We start from the raw sequence: 19,126 nt of genomic DNA on the forward strand, positions 1-19,126 counted from the left end.
GAGTCTTCGTGGTTATACATGTGTGCAGTACAGACAGCGGCAGGATCCATGGATGATCTATAATGATCTATATAATATTCTGTATGTGAGCAGATGTTTCTGTGTTACAGGCTGATCGACTGACTGATCGTGGGATCAAACTGTTCTTGTCTCTGAATCCTGTTTCCTCTTCAGGCCCGTCACAGTGTTCAGATGAATCGGTGTCATCAGGTTGAACTGGATCATCCGAACCTGTAAATATTGTTCATTCATATAGTTTGACACCTGGACACCAGACTTCACTGTGAGGTCTCAGCGTTTGTGACCTGCAGACTCTGATTGGCTCCGACCCGGTTGTGATGTCATAAATCCTGCAGGTCGGTCGAGGTGTTAAACTGAGACTGAAGAAGAAACATCACGGTGAAAAACACATTCTTGAGTAAAAGCTCCTGGTGGTTGTTCCTCTGCTGTTGAAGGCATCTGTCTGTGTATTCAGATGACATGACAGGTCACACGGGATGTTTGAGGGGAAATCTGCCTATATTTCAATATGGGGATGAGATGGAGGTAAAAGGGGCCGCCATGCTCGTCTGATCATGCACTTGACAGTTGTTGCGCGGCGGTGGGCACGGCCTGCTGAACAAAAGGTCGGCAGGCATCATAGATTTCAACGACAGGCTGACTCTCTGACAATCGGCTGCTGACAGACGTACATCTCGCTCTGTTGCCAGCGGCCGCCGGCTTCTGCTCGCCGTCCCAGCCTAAAGAGACGGGGGAGGGGGGGGTCAAAGGTCATGGCTGGAAGAAGCAGCAGTGATGGGAGACTGTCATGGTCCAGTGAGCCTGACATGTAGAGTGAACTCATTCTGTCCAGCCAGCACACTCATCTCAGGCTACTAAATTAGATCCATTGCCAATTCATGAAAGGCAGACGACTGACAGCCTGTCAAGCTCCCGTGATGTATGTATACCAGTGATACCAGTGAGCCATGGCACCGCCACGCTGCTCATAAATACGCCTACATGTAAAGCCAGGTCAGACTAAGTCCTCAAATTGGCCAAATGTCCCTCCAGAAAGAGTGTCATGGGAAAAGATGGTGGAGATCAGCTGTAGAGGAGCTGATGGACGAACACAGGAGACTGAGGAGAACAGCAGGAACATGACGAGGTGAAGTGAGCAGCTGCTGGATGTTGTGTTTTTATGGGTTTTAATAATCCAACATCTGAGGAATGAAGACAGAATTAATCCCAGACAATAAAAGCAGGAACTGTGGCAAAAGGCGTTCAGTTCAGAGAAAACTACACTTCCCAGAAACCTCCTCGCACCGCGCATGCGTAGCTGCTTCTTAACGACATGACGAGCTGCTCTGTTTTCAGTAGCAACCGTTAGTCCGGACTGAAGAAAGTCGCTGCAAAAGGTAAGAGATGTTTGAGAAGTGAGCATGGCGGCGTGTTTCTGCGCAGTCAGAAGAAACACGAAGTCTCTGCTGTGAAATATAATGTTTTATCAGAGGAGGGAGCGTTAGCACAGCCAGCTAACGCTAGCTAACTTTAGCTAACGGTAACTCAGGTTCAGATTTGATGAACAGGTAAACAGACAAAACCTGACGAGTCTTTACACCACAGACAGTTTTAAACTGTCACTGACACATGTTCATATGTACAGACGTGAGAAGTGTTTTATTATCCGGTATATCCTTTAAATCGGTGTAGAAGCTGTCCCACCAGCCTGGGTTTAAATGTTGACATCTTTTCCTGCTCCCTGTCCAGGTTAACGTGATATATTCCCTCAGACACACGGCTGACAACACCGAACAACCATGACACGTCGCATTCAGTTCGGCACAAGTCAAACACAGCAAGAACTACCTGTTTTAGAGAAACTAGAATTTTAGAGTCGGATCTCCTCCATTTGCTCCAGTTTTTAAAACCAAGTGGTCGCAGTGGCAGCAGGGAAACTTTAGCTGTAACATTTTGGATAATATTAAAATTAAATACTCTTAGTGTATGAAATGTATGCCGAAAACTCCGAGAGACACAACCTGTCAGTCAAAAGTCTTAAATCTTGTTCTGGCATCTATGTGTTTATTTCCACAGGGACATTATTTAAAATTAACCGAATTTCAAGTTGAGTTTGGCGGAGCATTTTCTCCCGACACAACAGAACGGTTTACATTGTTGTGGGGCTTATAACATGTCAGTGTTTGTCTAATGAAGTGTCTTTTCATTCACAGATTGAAACATGTCCACTGTACTTGATGAGACAGCAGCTGATGTTCCAGTCAGAGACATCACAGTGGATCTGTCCCGACTTGCAGCAGGTCCACAAGGTCTGTCATCCTCAGAACCAGAATCAGAAATCCTTTATTTGTCCCGCAAATGGGGAAATGTCTTTGTTACAGCAGCCAAAGGTCAGGAATATTACAATAAACAATAATACAAATAAAAAATAAATGATATAATAAAATAAAAAGATAAGAAATAGAATAGACTGGTATATACATAATATTTACAATATGAACAGTGTAATTATACACAGTGTGGGCAGTGTTTTTTTATTTACAAATAATAAATATGGGTATAAGAATTGTCCAGTTAGTGCAAACCAGAGTGAGGATGGGATATGTGCAGAGTTTGAGTGCACATGTGAGGTCTACTGGGAGCAGTGCTGGTTGTACAGTCTAACAGCAGCGGGAAGGACGGACCTGCGGTACCTCTCCTTCACACACTTGGACCTGCGGTTCCTCTCCTTCACACACTTGGACCTGCGGTACCTCTCCTTCACACACTTGGACCTGTGGTACCTCTCCTTCACACACTTGGACCTGCGATACCTCTCCTTCAGACACTTGGACCTGTGGTACCTCTCCTTCACACACTTGGACCTGCGATACCTCTCCTTCACACACTTGGGGTGTATCAGTCTGTCGCTGAAGGAGCTGCCCAGTGCTGTGATAGTGACCTGCAGGGGGCGGGACTCCTTCACCAGCAGCGATGACAGCTTGTCCATCATCCTGCTCTCTCCCACCTGCACTGGGTCAAGAGGGCGTCCCAGGATGGAGCTGGCCTTCTTCATAAGTTTATCAAGTCTCCTCCTGCCTGCTGCCGAGATGCTGCTGCTCCAGCAGACTACTCCATAGAAAATGGCTGATGCCACCACAGAGTCATAGAAAGTCCTCAGGAGCGCCTCCTGCACTCCACAGGACCTGAGCTTCCTCAGCAGATGGAGTCTGCTCTGACCTTGTTGTATGTTGCTGCAGTGTGAGAGTCCAGTCCAGTTTATTGTTCAGGTGAACTCCCAGGTACTTGTAAGACGTCACCATCTCAACGTCCGTTCCCTGGATGTTCACCTGTGTGCAGGGTTGTTTGCGCCTGTGGAAATCTACCACCAGCTCTTTGGTCTTCCCGGTGTTGAGCTGGAAGTGGTTCTGCTGGCACCAGTCCACAAAGTCCTGAATAAGTTCTCTGTGAGCTCTGTCGTCCCCGTCCCTGATGAGGCCGACGACAGCAGACCTGACAACATACACAACTACAGTGACTACATGTGCTCTGTGTCACTGTTCATTATTACAGTATGTCTGTGTAAAGACACACCTGTTATATCCTGATGTTCTGTTTCACCCACAGGCTCTTTGGAGGATCATTAGAGACCTGATTGATTTTGTTTACAGCTAATTGTTGGATTGGAAAAACAAATCTATGCATTTCACTGTCAATGTGATATATATATATATAAGAAGAGGAATACTGTAAATAAGAGGATGCACTGTTCTGTACACGCAGCAGGTCTGACATGAAAATAATTATGACGCCATAAATATGGTTTATTTTGTCTGAACTCTGACGATCATCACATCGAACAGTTACTTCACATCCTCTGTGTTTGTTAGTTTGTCCTGTTCTGTCTGTCCAGCAGCTCGTCTCTGTCACTGATGGTCGGTGGTCACATGAACGTTGTCATGACGTTTTTTAGCTTCAACATGTTTAAATCTTTGAGTTGCAGTTTTTTGACAGTGATGATGTTTTGTTTTGATGGTGGCAGATTTATCGGTGTATCAAAATGCTCGGGCGCGACAGGACATCTCGCGGGTGTCTAGGGAGGAGCTGGAGGACCGGTTCCTGCGCCTCCATGAGGAGACCCTGCACCTCAAACAGCAAATTCACCAACAGGACGACAAGATCAAGAAGTGAGACACACACACACACACACACACACACACACACACACACACACACACACAGGTGGACCACACATATACAGCCCTGTCTGAGATTAAAATATTTGTATTTTCTCATTATTATATGAAAAACATTTGTGATACAGTTCTAATGAAAGCAGCTAAAGACCTCCGACTCAGATTTACAACAAAATCAGATGTTCTGCTGTTACAAACATCAGACCATCAGAGTGATGAAGTTGTGTTTCTGGACTTTTGACCTCTTCACCCTTCAGGCTCGGCACTAAGCTGATGAGGCTGGTGAAGGACCGGGGACGTATGGAGCAGCTGGCAGCGGGAGGAGCAGCTCAGCCGATCTGCAGGGTGAGGGATGTGGGGATGGAGGAGATTATAGAAGACCTCCAGGAGAAAGTCCGGGGGCTGCAGACAGAGAACGAAGGGTTGAAACAGCGCCTCCTGGTGGCCAAGCAGCAGCTCCTCAACTCGCAGAGCAGCAGGCCATCGCCATATGGCCACGTCCACTCACGGGTCAACTCTGGGTTAAAGAAGCTGCGAGATGACGCTTCCTCTCCTCAAACTCGACCAAAAAGTATGTCACAGATCTTTACGTGTGGAGTCGATCATAGAGCACCTAGACCACCTAGAGCACGTAGAGCACGTAGAGCACCTAGAGGACCTAGAGGACCTAGAGCACGTAGAGCACCTAGAGGACCTAGAGGACCTAGAGCACGTAGAGCACCTAGAGCGCGTAGAGCACCTAGAGCACGTAGAGCACCTAGAGCGCGTAGAGCACCTAGAGCGCGTAGAGCACCTAGAGCGCGTAGAGCACCTAGAGCACGTAGAGCACATAGAGGACGTGGAGCGCGTAGAGCACCTAGAGCACCTAGAGCACCTAGAGCACGTAGAGCACGTAGAGCACCTAGAGGACCTAGAGGACCTAGAGCACGTAGAGCACCTAGAGGACCTAGAGCACGTAGAGCACCTAGAGCGCGTAGAGCACCTAGAGCACGTAGAGCACCTAGAGCACCTAGAGCACGTAGAGCACATAGAGCGCGTAGAGCGCATAGAGGACGTGGAGCACGTAGAGCACCTAGAGCACGTAGAGCACCTAGAGCACCTAGAGCATGTAGAGCACCTAGAGCACGTAGAGCACCTAGAGCGCGTAGAGGACCTAGAGGACCTAGAGCACCTAGAGCGCGTAGAGGACCTAGAGCACGTAGAGGACCTAGAGCACGTAGAGCACCTAGAGCACGTAACTTCACAACCACAGTAATGTTATAAACATGTTCCTCCTGAGCTCTATAGACGAATCATCACTGCAGTACCACGTCACATTAAAATATATAATATGAAGGAATTCTGCATTAAAATGTCAAAAATCAATCAGACCTTTGTTCTACATGAAGTTGGCTCGTGTTCCTTCATTGTCCAACAATATTCAAACCAGAGAAATCAGTAAGTAAATCATGAAGTAAAGTCCATTTCCCCTCCAGCTCCAGTCAACGTTACAGAACCTGGAGGTCACCTCCGGATCACTGCTGCAGTCAGGTTGATCAACAGGAGTGAAGACAAATCACCTTTTTAATCCAGAAAGTTAAAAAGTCATCTCTGAGCTCTCCTCCCGACGGCAAACGTCTCCGGATCAGAACAGAATCTGATGAGACTCCAGGTGTTTATTCCTCCAGAATTTCTGGATCTGCACCAACTCTCCTCCAGAGTTTTGCCTTGTTTGACCCCTCGCTGCAGCTGCACAGTAACTGATCCTGTTGAACCTGTTGAAAGTACGATCACCAAAATGCCTTTAAGATATAAATTATAATCTAAAATATGTCAACAAAGTTTTCTACAGTTTAAAAAGACGGTTAGTTTTCACCTGCAGATCACCAAAACCACTCTGACCCGCAGAATCCAACAATGAGACGGGCCGACTTTTCCAGCTGATGGTGTGATTGTGTTTCTGCTGCAGTAATGATGCTGCTCAAGAGGACAACACATAAACCTCTGGATTCGTCTGTACAGAGCTTGTGAAGAATATTTCAGGGTTTCTGTCACTGAACATCGTCACAGCCTTTCTTTTCCTCACTGACTCCAAACCTGTTCTTATTTGTCCTCCTGCTGTTTGTTTTTCCTACAATAATCTCATTATAACGATAATAAATCATCTTCTGTGGACAAACTTATTGGTTTTGTCTCCTGCAGGTACGAGGAGTTTGGAGGGAGCGGGGAGACCTCCGACCGGACTCTTACCTCGATTCGGACACAACCTGCTGGAGGAGGCGAGGTCCGAGATCCGCAACCTGTGAGTGCTGCACCTTCACCACACACCTGAACAGACCAACACTTATTTATTTAGGATGAACTTTTAAACTTGATTAAATCTACAGAAGACAGATTCAATTTAAACCTCAGTTTAGTTTCCTCTCTAAACTTAAATTAGATTGAATTCTGTTGCACCAAAACTTTAAAGTCCAGTTCAAAGTGTGAGCAGTATTAACGTTAAAGGGGCTGAACTGTTAACACGGCTGTCTGAACTCAACTGAACGATGAAGTTAGTGGAATAAAATGAAGGACGGACTGAAAGCACATACGTTTTGTGATGCTGCTGAACTTTGATCCAGATACCAGTTCACTCAGTTCTGGATCAGAACTGAACACTGGACCGACTGTCACACAGGACACAGATGCAGCTGCTTCACTAACACCATATTTCCACAGGTGCTAGCTCGGCTTGACTCGCATGTATATCTCCAGATTTGTCTCCAGAAACAGCTGAAGACAAACATGATGTCACCACAGTGAGGCTGGGACATTTTATTAAGAAAAACAGAGCAGCTTTTATATTACAGGGCTCCAACAGCATGCAGATACATTTTATTTCTACATTCATTTATATTTTGTGGAGCATCTCCATATTGATGAAACTCTGTTTAGCTTTGGTTTACTGAACATTAACACAGCTGCTGCCAAAGACCCAAACACATCGTTAAGATGAAGATGGTGACTTTAACAGAGCTTTGACAGAGCTGATGGCTGAGTAATTAAAGTAAAGAGTAATGTAAATACTTCGTGTTGATTAGTGTTATGTAAAGAGTCGTGAAGACATCTTTCAGGTAACACGTCCGTCACTGTGGGGAAAGGGTTTGTCTCTGACACGCAGGTTTCCTCTCGTGCCGACTGACTGAAGGCAGTTTTACATCTGTCATATTTGTAGTGAGTGAAAGTGTTTGAAGCTAACCGTTAGCTTCTCTGTTACCAGAGAGAATGTGATCGAGCTGCAGCGGAGCCACATGGAGGAGATGGAGGGAGCCAACCAGCTGCTGCACGACGAGCTGAGGAGGAAGGAGGCAGAATATGAGGAGCGACTCCTGCAGGTCCGACAGCAGCAGACCTCCAAACTCAGGTGAAATCTTATGGTTTGGTTTTTATTCTGATTTGTGTGAACTGACCCTTTTTAAAGCTGTTATGTGTTCTGAACACTGTCACTACCTGCCAACCTCCTGCTGCTCCCACAGAGAAACACGTGATGAAACGTTCAGTGAGAGAAATAGTGAACGAGCCTACAGAGGCAACAGATCCAATAGAGATGCTAAACTGAAACCTACTGTAAATGAAGCCTAGGCTGGAAAATGAAAGGACATAGACACAGAATATTTTAAGGCCAAGTTCAGCCACAGTCTGAATTATCCATCAGTGATATTATCTGGATGTTTGGATGGATAAGTAATAATGTGACTAAACATGGCATTAAAATATGAGGTCAAGTTATAGTGATCATGACTCATAGCCTATAGCAATGAGCCTGTACCGATGAACACATGAATCATCATGATGAACACATGAATCATCATGTTGATCTGTGACTGACTGTGGAAATAAACAGTTCACAAGTTCAACATGTCAACGAACATACAAACAGAACTAAGACCACAGAAATGGCACCGTAATCCAATTCTCCTACAATTTAATTAAACGTTTTTATTTTATCTAACAATTATATTATTATATTATTATCAATATATTAAATATTATATTACAAAAGAAATATAAGGAAAAGATGTTTATACAATGTGGGAGTGAGGAAGGTGTTTGAATATCGCCAGCTGTTCATTGTTTACTCACCCACTTTATTTGTGATGGATTTTTATGTGACCTCTGTACATGGAAGTATGTTCATGTGTGGGTGAGTCACGTGTATGTAGGCGTATATATGTTTGTATATACATGTGTTGTATGTGGGTATGTGTGTGTGTGTGGATGTATTCTTCAAGTTTAAATTTTGCACTGAAACCAAAAAAATAATAATAATTGGGATTTCATTGGTTGAGATGTTTGTTTTCTCGTTGGTAGTTTTCTCTCCAGATGCACATGATGAAGAGGGGAGCACTTTGATGTGGGTGGTTAATGTGGGTGAGAGGCGGTAGGAGTAGATACGTTTTACACTTCTTCCTGCTCTTTTTTGGACATGTTATTTTCAGCATTATTATTGTTTTGGGTATCAGGATGTGTGTATCATGACTACCATAATCATGTCTGAAAACTGGGACGATGAATGGGAGTGGAGGAATCAAGTTTTTGTTTTGTTTCCTTTTCTCACTTTTCCTTCATTCCTTCATTTCTTTCTTTGACTGGTGAATGTCTTTTTATTTTGTTTGATAATGCTTTTCTCTTTTTTAATTTCTTTTATTTACATGTTCGAAATAAACTAACTAAACTAAAACTATTATATTTATCGATAATGGAAATAATTGTTAGCTGCAGCGTCATGGTTTCATTTTCAGTCACAGCAGTAAAACGACTTCCTGCCAGTTCAACACACAATCAGAACTCAGATTTTCACACCAGATCTTAACGTGTGTTATAAAGATATTATCAACAGCCAGCACAGATTCACAAACACAAACATGATCATATTTCATGTTTCGAGGACTTTTGTTTTTCTTTGTGCCGTTGGATCGTTTTATTATATTGAAGTTTAAAATTCTGGTATTGAGACGACTGTAATACAAATACATTATATACACACACACACACACACACTCTCACACCTACATGTCAGTGCATACACAGTCATGTACAGGAAGACGCACACACACACACACACACACACACACACACACACACTCAGACCTGCTAATTAGCTTCAGTGGACTGTGCTGCGTCTCTCCTGTCTGTGTAACGATGTTGATGTGCTCACACTGAGCAGAGGTATTGATTGTGTGGTGCAGCAGACAGGATGGAGGTGATGCTCATGTATCTGCTCTGTAAACAAACTGAGTGTCGTCTCTCAGGTCACATGTCAACAGCAACGTGACGATGATCAAGCTGCAGAAGCAGCTGGCGGACAGGTCCAACACTGTAACAGAGCTGGAAGGACGATTTCTACAGCTGCAGGAGGTGAGGAGCTCTACCGACCTCGTCCTCCTCCACACCATCAACACAGCACAACTGATGGAAACCAGTAATCACAAATCAATACTTGTATCTGTGAGGAGCAGCTTCCACCTGCTGTCTCTGAGACAACCAGTCTCTATCAAAAGGAAACAGCTGGTTGTCTACATACAGGCGTTGATTTTCCCTTCTGATTCTGTTATTTAACAATGAGCTTCACAGTGAATCGGCCTGGTACCAACATCTGTCCAGAACATTTGCTGAATTTACAAGAAGGAACAAATAAGTCAGAATCAGTCAGAGACAGAGTTTCACACAGTTTATAAAGTGTCTCCAACTCAACAACTCACTAAACTGACACATTTGTTAAGGGAGTCTGGGGACAAAGAAGTAGCCTATACTGGTTACTGGTTAGTGTGTTTGTAAAATGTGACATGTTTAGATCAATAAAATGTCGTCTTCTTCTCAGAGTCAGAGGATGCTGAAGACGAGTCACGACGCAGCGATGCTGAAGGTGAACGAGCTGTCGGCTCAGCTGAAGGATGAGAGGATGAAGAGTCTGGACCTGGAGAAACAGCTGCAGAGCTCCACTGTGGCCAGGATGAAGATGGATCAGGTGAGCTACACGACAGTTATTATACGTGTTGTTGAATCTCCATCCAGTCAAAGACTGGAGCTGGTGCAGGTTTGGAGGGCAGTAAAGGGCTGTGATGAAACCCTGCTGTCCTCGTCTGGACCAGGACCAGGCCGTGATGAATGAACTCCCTGTTAATGTAGAGTTACTGCACATCTTTTCAGCTGCAATGACTGAAAAGTCAATAAATTGTTAAGTCGATCAGAAGAAACAAATCTGCATCTACTTCAATATTCAGTGAATGGTTTCAGACATATGTTAAACAGTAAATTGCTTCTCACCTGTGAGCACCAGCTGCTTTTTGTCATAGATTAAATATCAGTGAAATGTATTTGTGTTTATGAAAGTAGTTTGTCACTATTTATTTCGATGAACCAACACAAACTGTGGCTGCTGAGCCTCATTCTGTCTGAACAGCTGTGAGATTAAAAACATTCGGTTTAAAGTGACATCAGGTATCACTACTGTTAAATACAGGGTTGTGAGTTAAAATATAATGAGAACACAAACATTTGAGCTGTCGATGGATCAGACCAGCGTCACACGACATCATATAAATAAAGTTTGTGTGAAACTGTCAATGGATCCACGACAGACCCAGCTCTTCTTCTTCTTCTGGTTCTGTGCAGCTGCAGGAGCGAATCGGTGAACTGGAGCAGGAGAGGGACCTGCTGAAGGACAACAATGAAAAACTGGTCAACAGGTAAAGAGCCTCACTTTACGTCAGGTACATGATTTACCTGTAACACAGGTGTATGACAGGTGTGATTCACCTCACCATGTCATGTCCCACTGCTCCCAACACAGTCTGCTAACGAGCTGATCCAGCGTGGTGATCGGAGCTGTTAGACGTGTCTGTGTCAGACGGCTCGTCTACTGATCGCTCACGTCAGTCGTCGTGTGTGACGTCTCTCATTAATCAGCTTTATGTTTATGTTGTGTTGTGTTGTGTTGTGTTGTGTTTGTGTGTTTTCAGTGCCTTCGATGTGTCTCGACAACAGAAGTGGCAGATTCAGGAGCAGCAGCTGAAGTTACAGATCGTGCAGCTGGAGACGGCGCTGAAGGCCGACCTCGTCGACAAAAATGAAATCCTCGACAAAATCAAGTTCGAGAGAGGTCAGAACTGATCTGCATCCTGAGTAATACATCCACCTTATTCTACTGCTGTACTGGTCCAGATAGTCCGGAGGAGGAAACAGAGATGACTTGGTTTTATTAAGAATCTGTCTGAGCTGGTTAAAATATGAAACATACACATTTTACCATCACTCACTGAGTTTATGTGTTTATACAGCTGCTGGCAGTGAATGTGTTGTTACATGAAGAGTGCAGTATGAATCATATTTATAACGATAAATGGATTTAAGCAGAGTGATGTTTGTCTTCAGATACGAGCGAGAAGCTGACAGAAGAAAATAAGAAACTTCAGATCCAGTTTCTGGAGCAGAAGCAGCAGCTGGAGGAGCTCAGAGACCGTTTAAAGTTCTACAGCAGGGTGAGACTCTAAAGGTCCATCAGTACAATGTGTGTCATACTGAACACACACGTTTCCCCAAAACATTGTTTAATACTTTCTGTTCAACATGTGTGTAAAAAAATATAAAGACTTTAAATTAAAAGACAAAGAGCTCATGTGGTGTTTTCACAGGAGAACGAGTACGACGTGGCTGAACTCACTGAGGCGCTGCTGCTCGTCAAGGTCAGTGTGTGTGTGTGTGTGTGTGTGTGTGTGTGTGTGTGTGTGTGTGTGTGTGTGTGTGTGTGTGTGTGTGAAATGTATATCAGTCTGTTAAACTTTCTTACCTGTAGATCAGGGCCTGATCCACATCTGAATTGGAGTTCGTGCTAACATGTAATTGATTAATTAACATCTCATCTCTCAAATTTCTCGTCTTTAATATTTCATTATAAAAACATTCTGTTGTGAAAATAATTTAAATAAAATTATCAGATTTTTTTAATTACATTTTGAAGTTGTCCTGTGTAGAAATAAGTGGGGTGGAGTTATTTGGTTATTTCAAAGAGAAATAAGAAAAAATCTGAACTTCCTCGTGTTAATCAGCCTCGTGTCCACTCAGAGTTTATGAGGAGCACTTGAATCCACCCTGATCTCCCTGTCGGTGCCCATACACTTTCCCCTACAAAGAGTTTAGACGTGCACCTGAATGCAACATGAAGTCTCAGAAGACTCATTGACAGACAGATTTACTGTGGACAGAAGCAGCTCGACCTCAACCGAGACCAAAACGTGGCTGAGAGTCTTTGACTGTCAGGAGAGTCTCACAGAAATATGTCCACGTTTGGTGCTCGGTGGACTCAGACATGTTCTGACGTTCTGACTACATTTACAGTCGCTCTGTAAGTTGTGTACTAGAGAAAGTGAGGCACGTTATCTTTCTGTGTGAGGAGCTGATAGTAAATCCTCTGTAACGTTCCTGAACAGCTCACTTCACTCCGCCCGACTCTGCAGCTGTTAACCTCGTCGGTGTCAGCGTCACTAATCTGTGGACAGGATGGCTGGAAATCATGTTGAGCTTCACTGTAGCCTATTCAACGCCACCGTTGATCAATAGAAAATTTCACTTCATAACCTGTTGTAGTCTTCAGAACACGATGTACGGGCTGGGTCGGATGTCGACCAGTGGCTGGACTTTGCCTCCTTTCCTGTTTGTGTTCACACTTTGATGATGAACCGGCTCATTAACAGATTCTCTTCACTCCTCCTTCCTCCTCTCGGTAACATTTAAAATGTGTCTCCCCCCACAGACGCGAAAGTCCCAGAAGAACGGAGATCTGGGCTTCCTGATGGAGGTGGAGGAGGGAGCGAGCAGCGTCCGAGAGCTGCGAGCCGCTCACGCTGAAACCATCCAGGAGCTGCAGAAGACCAGAAACCTCCTCAGCATGGAGAGCAAGATCTGCAGGGAGTACAAGGTGGACACCAACTCTTTTCATGTCTGCCTTTTATATCCTCCATCCTCTTTTTCAAACCCACTGACATTTTGCTGGTTCTGAAGGTAGATGTGTGATCTGGTCTGATCAGAAGCCCCCAAAGACCCTCAGAGCTGATTCACAGCACTTTAATCTCATAGTCAGTGTTAGTGTTCAGCATCCAGGCAGCCTGGGGGCTAAAGGGGAGGTCCAGTAACATGTTCTGGTGTCTAAATGATTCAAAATTACCAAAAGTTTTAGACCCGGTCCAGTAGATCTCCTGAGCTGACAGCCACAACACGACTGTGACCTAAAGTTACATCCACTGAAAGTGTTTGTGTCTCTGACAGGCTGAGGTTGTTTTAGGGTCTGAGAACATGGAACAGATCCTGCAGACGGACCGTCACATCTGTGTTATAACCAGAAACACACGTCGTGTTGTCAGAACCTCGACGAGGTAGCAAGAATTTATTTCGAAATTATTATTCATGACTGAATATTTCCGTGACTCCAGACGAGGCGACACTGACTCACCTTGCTGACCTTCAACACTGCGACCAGCAGATTGTCGGGTCAATATTTCTCCGATTATCAGTTTCTGTGTTTTTTGTGTCTGATTGCCGATAAAATAAAATAAATTAAAAACGTGCTGCTTCACTTCACAAGTAACGGCCTCTCAACACAGAGTAATCTGTATCTGCAAAGTAACTAGTAACTAAATGTAAATAAATAAGTGCAGAGGAAGTCAAAGTGGCAGAAAATGGAAACCTCAAAATGGTAATAAAGGACAGAACTGCAGTTCGTTGCTACAGTCGGTCACTGGTTATTCTAAATGTTGACTGGATCAATCAGCGATCAATCTCCTTCATTACTAATAATCAGTATCCAAATCAGTCGATCTCTAATCCGTCCTGGTTTGAGTCCGACTGTGAGGAGTAGGTCCACTCGAGGACTCGTGTCCATCAGCATGTGTTCACTGAAGACATCATGTGCTCTGATGAAGTGTAAGTGTTGTCCATGTCTTCTGGTTCTGATGAGGCGGAGCTGGAAGCTGTGTTAAAGAAGACGGACGGTGACCGAGCGGAGCATGAGCAGAAGCTGGAGCGACAGGCTCAGCTGTTGGACTCGAGGGCAGCGAAGATCAAGAAGCTGGAAGGTAAATTATTTATTCATCATCATCCTGCAGCCCATCATCACTCTCCTCTCTCTGAGCCACAGGTTCAGAGCCGGTCCACTGTCACGTCTGTACAGTAAATATGAAGCTACCGCTGGTTAGCTTAGCTTAGCATAAAGATGGAAACAGAGTGGAATAGGGAAACAGCTAGCCTGCACTGCAAATGGTAAAAAGCTGACTTTATGTAAAAAACATGACTTGCAGTTGATGAGTTAAGTTTTTGATCTCAGAAAATGTTTAATAAAAATAAATTCTGAGTCAGTTTACTTGATTTCTTTAGTTCAGTTCACCTGGTGAGAGTTGACAGTGATGCTCTGTAATGAAATCCACCTCATGGCTCTGAAGCTCACTGTCACTATAGGCTTTTCATCATGGCTGCTCCCAGGATGCATTTCAGCGAGAACCATCCAATCACAGAGCTTCTCTTCTCAACCAACAGCAGGTGGAAGCTGAAGATCTCACAGAAGAAACATCTGATATTAAAATCTGCAGCTTGATTAACTTATGGATTCATTCGTGGAGACTCGTGACAACGAAGAGTTTTAACCTGTCTTCTTCACCATGGCAACCTCAGCTGAGGCTCATGGGTATTGAGACATGAATTCAAACTGTATGAATGTGACATCCAGGAGAGTTTCTGTGTTGAGGAGCTCCCGCCCTCACCAGCTGCTCTCTGACCGACTGTCTGCTGTGTGCTGATCAGCAGGTAGTGTTGTGGCGTTTTGCAGCTTTTACTCTGAAAATGATAATAACTTAATCATATAGCAGTTTTAAAAACACAGTGACAACGTGCTGAATAAAACAAGCTTAAAGCAAAAAAACACAGGAGGAGAGTAAAACCGAGCGTCATGGAGAAACTCAAATCACTGAAAAGTTTTGTGGGTTTTCAGAAGTGATTTAAAAGACGACACTGAGTTTGCAGGTTGTTCCAAAGTCGAGACTGTAAACTGCAATAACTTTAGTTTTACATCCAGACATTAGAAGAAGTAATGATGCATGTGAGGAGGTGAGGATCTGAGGGACCTTGGAGCGACGCCTCTCAGGCTTTTAAGTTATCAGCAGGTAACCAGAAGAAGTCAGGATCCTCACTGAGAGCTGAGAGTGAACCAGAGCAGAGAGACTGGAGCAACACGCTTCACTGTCTGTCCGTCTGTCTGTGTGTCTCTCTGTCTCTGTGTCCGTCTGTCTCTCTGTCTGTCTCTGTGTCCGTCTGTCTCCGGGTCTCTCTGATGATCTATGAACTGATGAACTTGTTTGTCCTGTCGTTGCTCCTCAGCTCAGCTCAGAGACGTCGCCTACGGCACCAAAACGTACATCTTCAAACCGGACCTCACTGATGAGGACGAGGCAGCGGAGCTGGATGAACCTCTTCACCTCGAGCGTGGAGAGAACCTTCTGGAGCTTCAGATCGTCGGCGCCACACTGTCTCCGTCCGCCCTGGAGGTTCTGGGTGAAGGAGAGCCCTCCACCTTCTGTACGTACTCCTTCTATTTGTTTGAGCTGCACTCCACCCCGGTGGTGACGGGCCAGAAGCCCAAGTATGGGTTCACATCGAAGTACGTGGTGAGCATGGACGACCGCTTCCTGGACTATCTGCACAGACGCTGTGTCACTGTGGAGCTGCACCAGGCTCTGGGTTTGGACTGGAGGACTCTGGCCACCAGTCAGCTGCGGCTGCAGCAGCTGCTGGAACAGGACGGGAAAGTTTACGGGACCGCACCGCTGGTTGGTGAGTGGCATCGCATCACACCACCAACAGTCAGCAGCGCCGGAACACCAGCTCAGATGTTTTACTGAAGGAGAAGAAGTTGGATGTAAAAGTCTGTAACAAGTAAAAGTCTCAATTATTAGAAAACAAATCAAATAATAAAACATCTTTTTTGATTTTAGATAAGACAAACAAACATTTCTGGAGCTTCACAGTAAAACAGAGTTGCAGCGTTCTGCTGAACAGCTGAAGCAGCTGGAGATGATTTAAACATCAGATGTCTCCATGCAGCTCGTCTGCTGTGATCACAGAGATCACAACCTGATCTGAGACCAGATTTACTCCCTGGACGTGCGGTCGAGCTCGTGCTAACACTGTTATCTCAGCTGTGAAGATTTATAAAGAGTCAGCTGAAACATGCGGTCGTCTCTCCGTCAGGTGTGTCTGATGAGCTGCGCTGCTTCGGATCTGTGGATTACTGGCTGAGACTTCGGATCCCCATGACAGAGACCATCCGTCTGTTTAAAGAGAGAGTGAAGGCCGTCGGCTACGTCCACACTGCGCTGAAGGACGACACACAGGTACGAGAGCGAGAGTGTGATTCTCTGACTTCTAATAACATCAAACTTAACATCTTTCCTTTCCTCCGACCAGCTGCAGCCAGCTGGCAGCAGCAGCAGCAGCAGCAGCAGCAGCAGCAGCTGGAACGAACTTCACATCACAGTCCAACGCTGCCGAGACCTGCGGTCCAGAAGCTCCCAGCAGCCCAGCCCCTTCGTGGTCTACAAGTTCTCAGACTTCCCTGATTACCTGACTGCGACCATCCATGACTCCTGCCACCCACGCTTCAACGACCTCAAGTCCTACTCCGTCCCCATGGATGGGGCTCTGGACCGGTACCTGAAGTCTGACGTCCTTCAGTTCTACGTGTTCGACTACAAAGAGGAGCAGACGGACGAGTATGTGGGGAAGGCCAGAGTGTCTCTGCTGCCGCTGGCCCAGGACGAGGAGATCAGTGGTGAGGCTTCACTCTGCCGGGGCCTCGGTGTCCGGACTCCTTTCAGCCTGCAGCCGAACCCACATTCAGTTTCTCTGCTGTCAGAACTGTTCATCCTTTCAGTGATGAGTGTGCAAATACTTCGACTCATCGTTTCAGCCATTGTTCAAGCAAAAGAGCTAAAATGTCCAAACACACTCTGCTTTTCTTTACATTAGTAAAAAATAAAGATTTAATTCAGTTTAAAAATCAGACAGACGTCCTGACAGCGAACGTTTCTCTCGTTTGTCCTTCAGGTGTGTTTGAGCTCACTGATCCCTCTGGACTTCCTGCCGGCCATATTGAAGTGTTGCTGAAGTGGAGGTTCAGTTACGTCCGTCCATCAGGCGCCATCGTGACTGTAGAAGAGCCCAAACTCATCCCAGGCCAGCTGGAGCAGGAGCATCACAGCGTGGAGGACGAGGACAAAGATGAGACGCTGCAGGAGGAGAAGGAGGCCAGACAGCTGTTTCATCGGTCCACCTCTCTGTCTGAAGGCGCCGCGTCTCAGGTCAGATGATACTTGAACTATTGATTCTTGTGTGTTCAGACAGAAGTGGACTGTGGAGGTGTCACGACTGGAGAGAAACAACAGAACCAAGTTCATGAGATCAGTCAGGGAAATAAATGCGGAGAGGTTCTGATCTGAAGTCCTGCTCTCTGAGACAGTTCACAACAGGCTGATGTGTGTTTCTACTAACTGTCTTCATTTAATCTGAAGTTTCTCTCCGTCAGGCTCGACTGCCGAAGCTCAGACACAAGACACAGGTGAAGGAAGGACTGACCGCCAAGAAGGTCACGTTTGTAGATCCGACAGCCTCCAACAGCACTCAGCAGGTGAGACATGAGTCCATCTGGACTTGGGTTATATTTCACCACAGTCCTGATTTATTGTTTAATCTGATGACTGTTAACATTCAGCCACAACTGTTTAAATGAACACCGGTTGTAATGATCCTCAGTGTCTCTGTGATACAGCGTGAGGCTGAGAGTAAACATACAGACAGAAAGTAATCAGAGTACAGCTGGAGAACATTTGTGACATGACCAGAGAGAAGTTCTGAATTCTGTAGTTTTCAGGGCCGGAGTCAGTTGTTCTGTTCCAGATAATCGAGAGTTATTTAAAGCATTTCTCAGTTTAATGTACTGAACTCTGTGTGTCCTGATACAAAAGGTTATTAATTAAAGCAGGAAGCACAAATGAGTGTTGGTTCTGTCTGGTGTCAGGTGGAGGACAGGAGCTCAGCAGGTGTGTCTGCAGAGACGAGACAGGCGACATCATCACCTGTTGTCAAGGTAAAACTGATGTCTGTAAACATTCTGCACTGCACATGTGAATAATATGATGGTCAGGTGTTCTGGACACAGGTGTCACATCAGGTGTCACATCAGGTGTCACATCAGGAAGTTTAAACGCTGCGTTCAGGTCTCGGCGCAGTGACGGCGTCTCTTCCTCTGTGTGCCTTTTTCAAACAGCAGGTTTTAACTCCAGCTGCTCAGAACGCAGAAGAAGAAGGAGAAGAAGAGGAGGAAGAAGAAGAAGAGTCTCACTTCTCTGAAGGACAGCTGGTCCCAGTCAGCTCTCAGTCCTGCTCCGACGACTCTGAGATCTCAGAGGAAATGATTGAAGGTAATTAATACTGATTAATATGAATAATTACAATCACCTGCAGTATTTTATATTGTTATTATTCTGTCAGTCACACTGAGATGATTCAGCTTCAGTTCAGCTGTTCAGAGTTTATACGACTCTCCTGTCGTCTCAAATGATTATCCGAACAGAACTTTGTTCTGTGGACCCACTGCAGTGAAACGCAGTACTGTACTTGTACTGTACTGTAGTAGTAGTATTGTTAAGTCATGGAAGCGGTGGTTATTTAATTAACGGATTTCTGTTTGTTTACGTTCACGATCAGTTTCCATCCAGGTTTTAATCTCAACCTTTAAAATGCAACAAACACAGATTCATGATTCAGAGAGTGTGTGTGTGTGTGTGTGTGTGTGTGTGTGTGTGTGTGTGTGTGTGTGTGTGTGTGTGTGTGTGTGTGTTCAGTCAGTATTATTATTATCATGTTTTGTATCACCTTATGTGTAGTTAATT

General features: G+C 45.1%; 1 protein-coding gene across 3 annotated transcripts in view; it reads left to right on the forward strand.

The window, feature by feature from the left end:
- The first annotated feature begins 1,320 nt into the window (after positions 1-1,320).
- rpgrip1l (RPGRIP1 like) overlaps positions 1,321-19,126 on the forward strand; it is a 22,558-nt gene continuing 4,752 nt past the window's right edge. For 2 of the 3 annotated variants that reach the window (XM_084365002.1, XM_084365004.1), the window contains exons 1-21: positions 1,321-1,397; positions 2,214-2,309; positions 4,022-4,166; positions 4,433-4,746; positions 6,357-6,456; positions 7,414-7,557; positions 9,446-9,551; positions 10,015-10,161; positions 10,809-10,882; positions 11,156-11,295; positions 11,568-11,674; positions 11,828-11,878; positions 12,946-13,110; positions 14,146-14,263; positions 15,558-16,010; positions 16,428-16,570; positions 16,644-17,007; positions 17,283-17,536; positions 17,761-17,862; positions 18,253-18,321; positions 18,502-18,655. In XM_084365002.1, coding sequence (XP_084221128.1) covers positions 2,222-2,309; positions 4,022-4,166; positions 4,433-4,746; positions 6,357-6,456; positions 7,414-7,557; positions 9,446-9,551; positions 10,015-10,161; positions 10,809-10,882; positions 11,156-11,295; positions 11,568-11,674; positions 11,828-11,878; positions 12,946-13,110; positions 14,146-14,263; positions 15,558-16,010; positions 16,428-16,570; positions 16,644-17,007; positions 17,283-17,536; positions 17,761-17,862; positions 18,253-18,321; positions 18,502-18,655 — 3,238 coding nt within the window. In that variant the 5' untranslated portion in view covers positions 1,321-1,397; positions 2,214-2,221. The remainder of the gene's footprint in view (positions 1,398-2,213; positions 2,310-4,021; positions 4,167-4,432; positions 4,747-6,356; positions 6,457-7,413; positions 7,558-9,445; positions 9,552-10,014; positions 10,162-10,808; positions 10,883-11,155; positions 11,296-11,567; positions 11,675-11,827; positions 11,879-12,945; positions 13,111-14,145; positions 14,264-15,557; positions 16,011-16,427; positions 16,571-16,643; positions 17,008-17,282; positions 17,537-17,760; positions 17,863-18,252; positions 18,322-18,501; positions 18,656-19,126) is intronic. The other variant, XM_084365003.1, reaches the window with a different exon arrangement.

This window comes from Pagrus pagrus, assembly GCF_965226575.1.
Source record: "Pagrus pagrus genome assembly, chromosome: 10".
NCBI lineage: Eukaryota > Metazoa > Chordata > Actinopteri > Spariformes > Sparidae > Pagrus > Pagrus pagrus.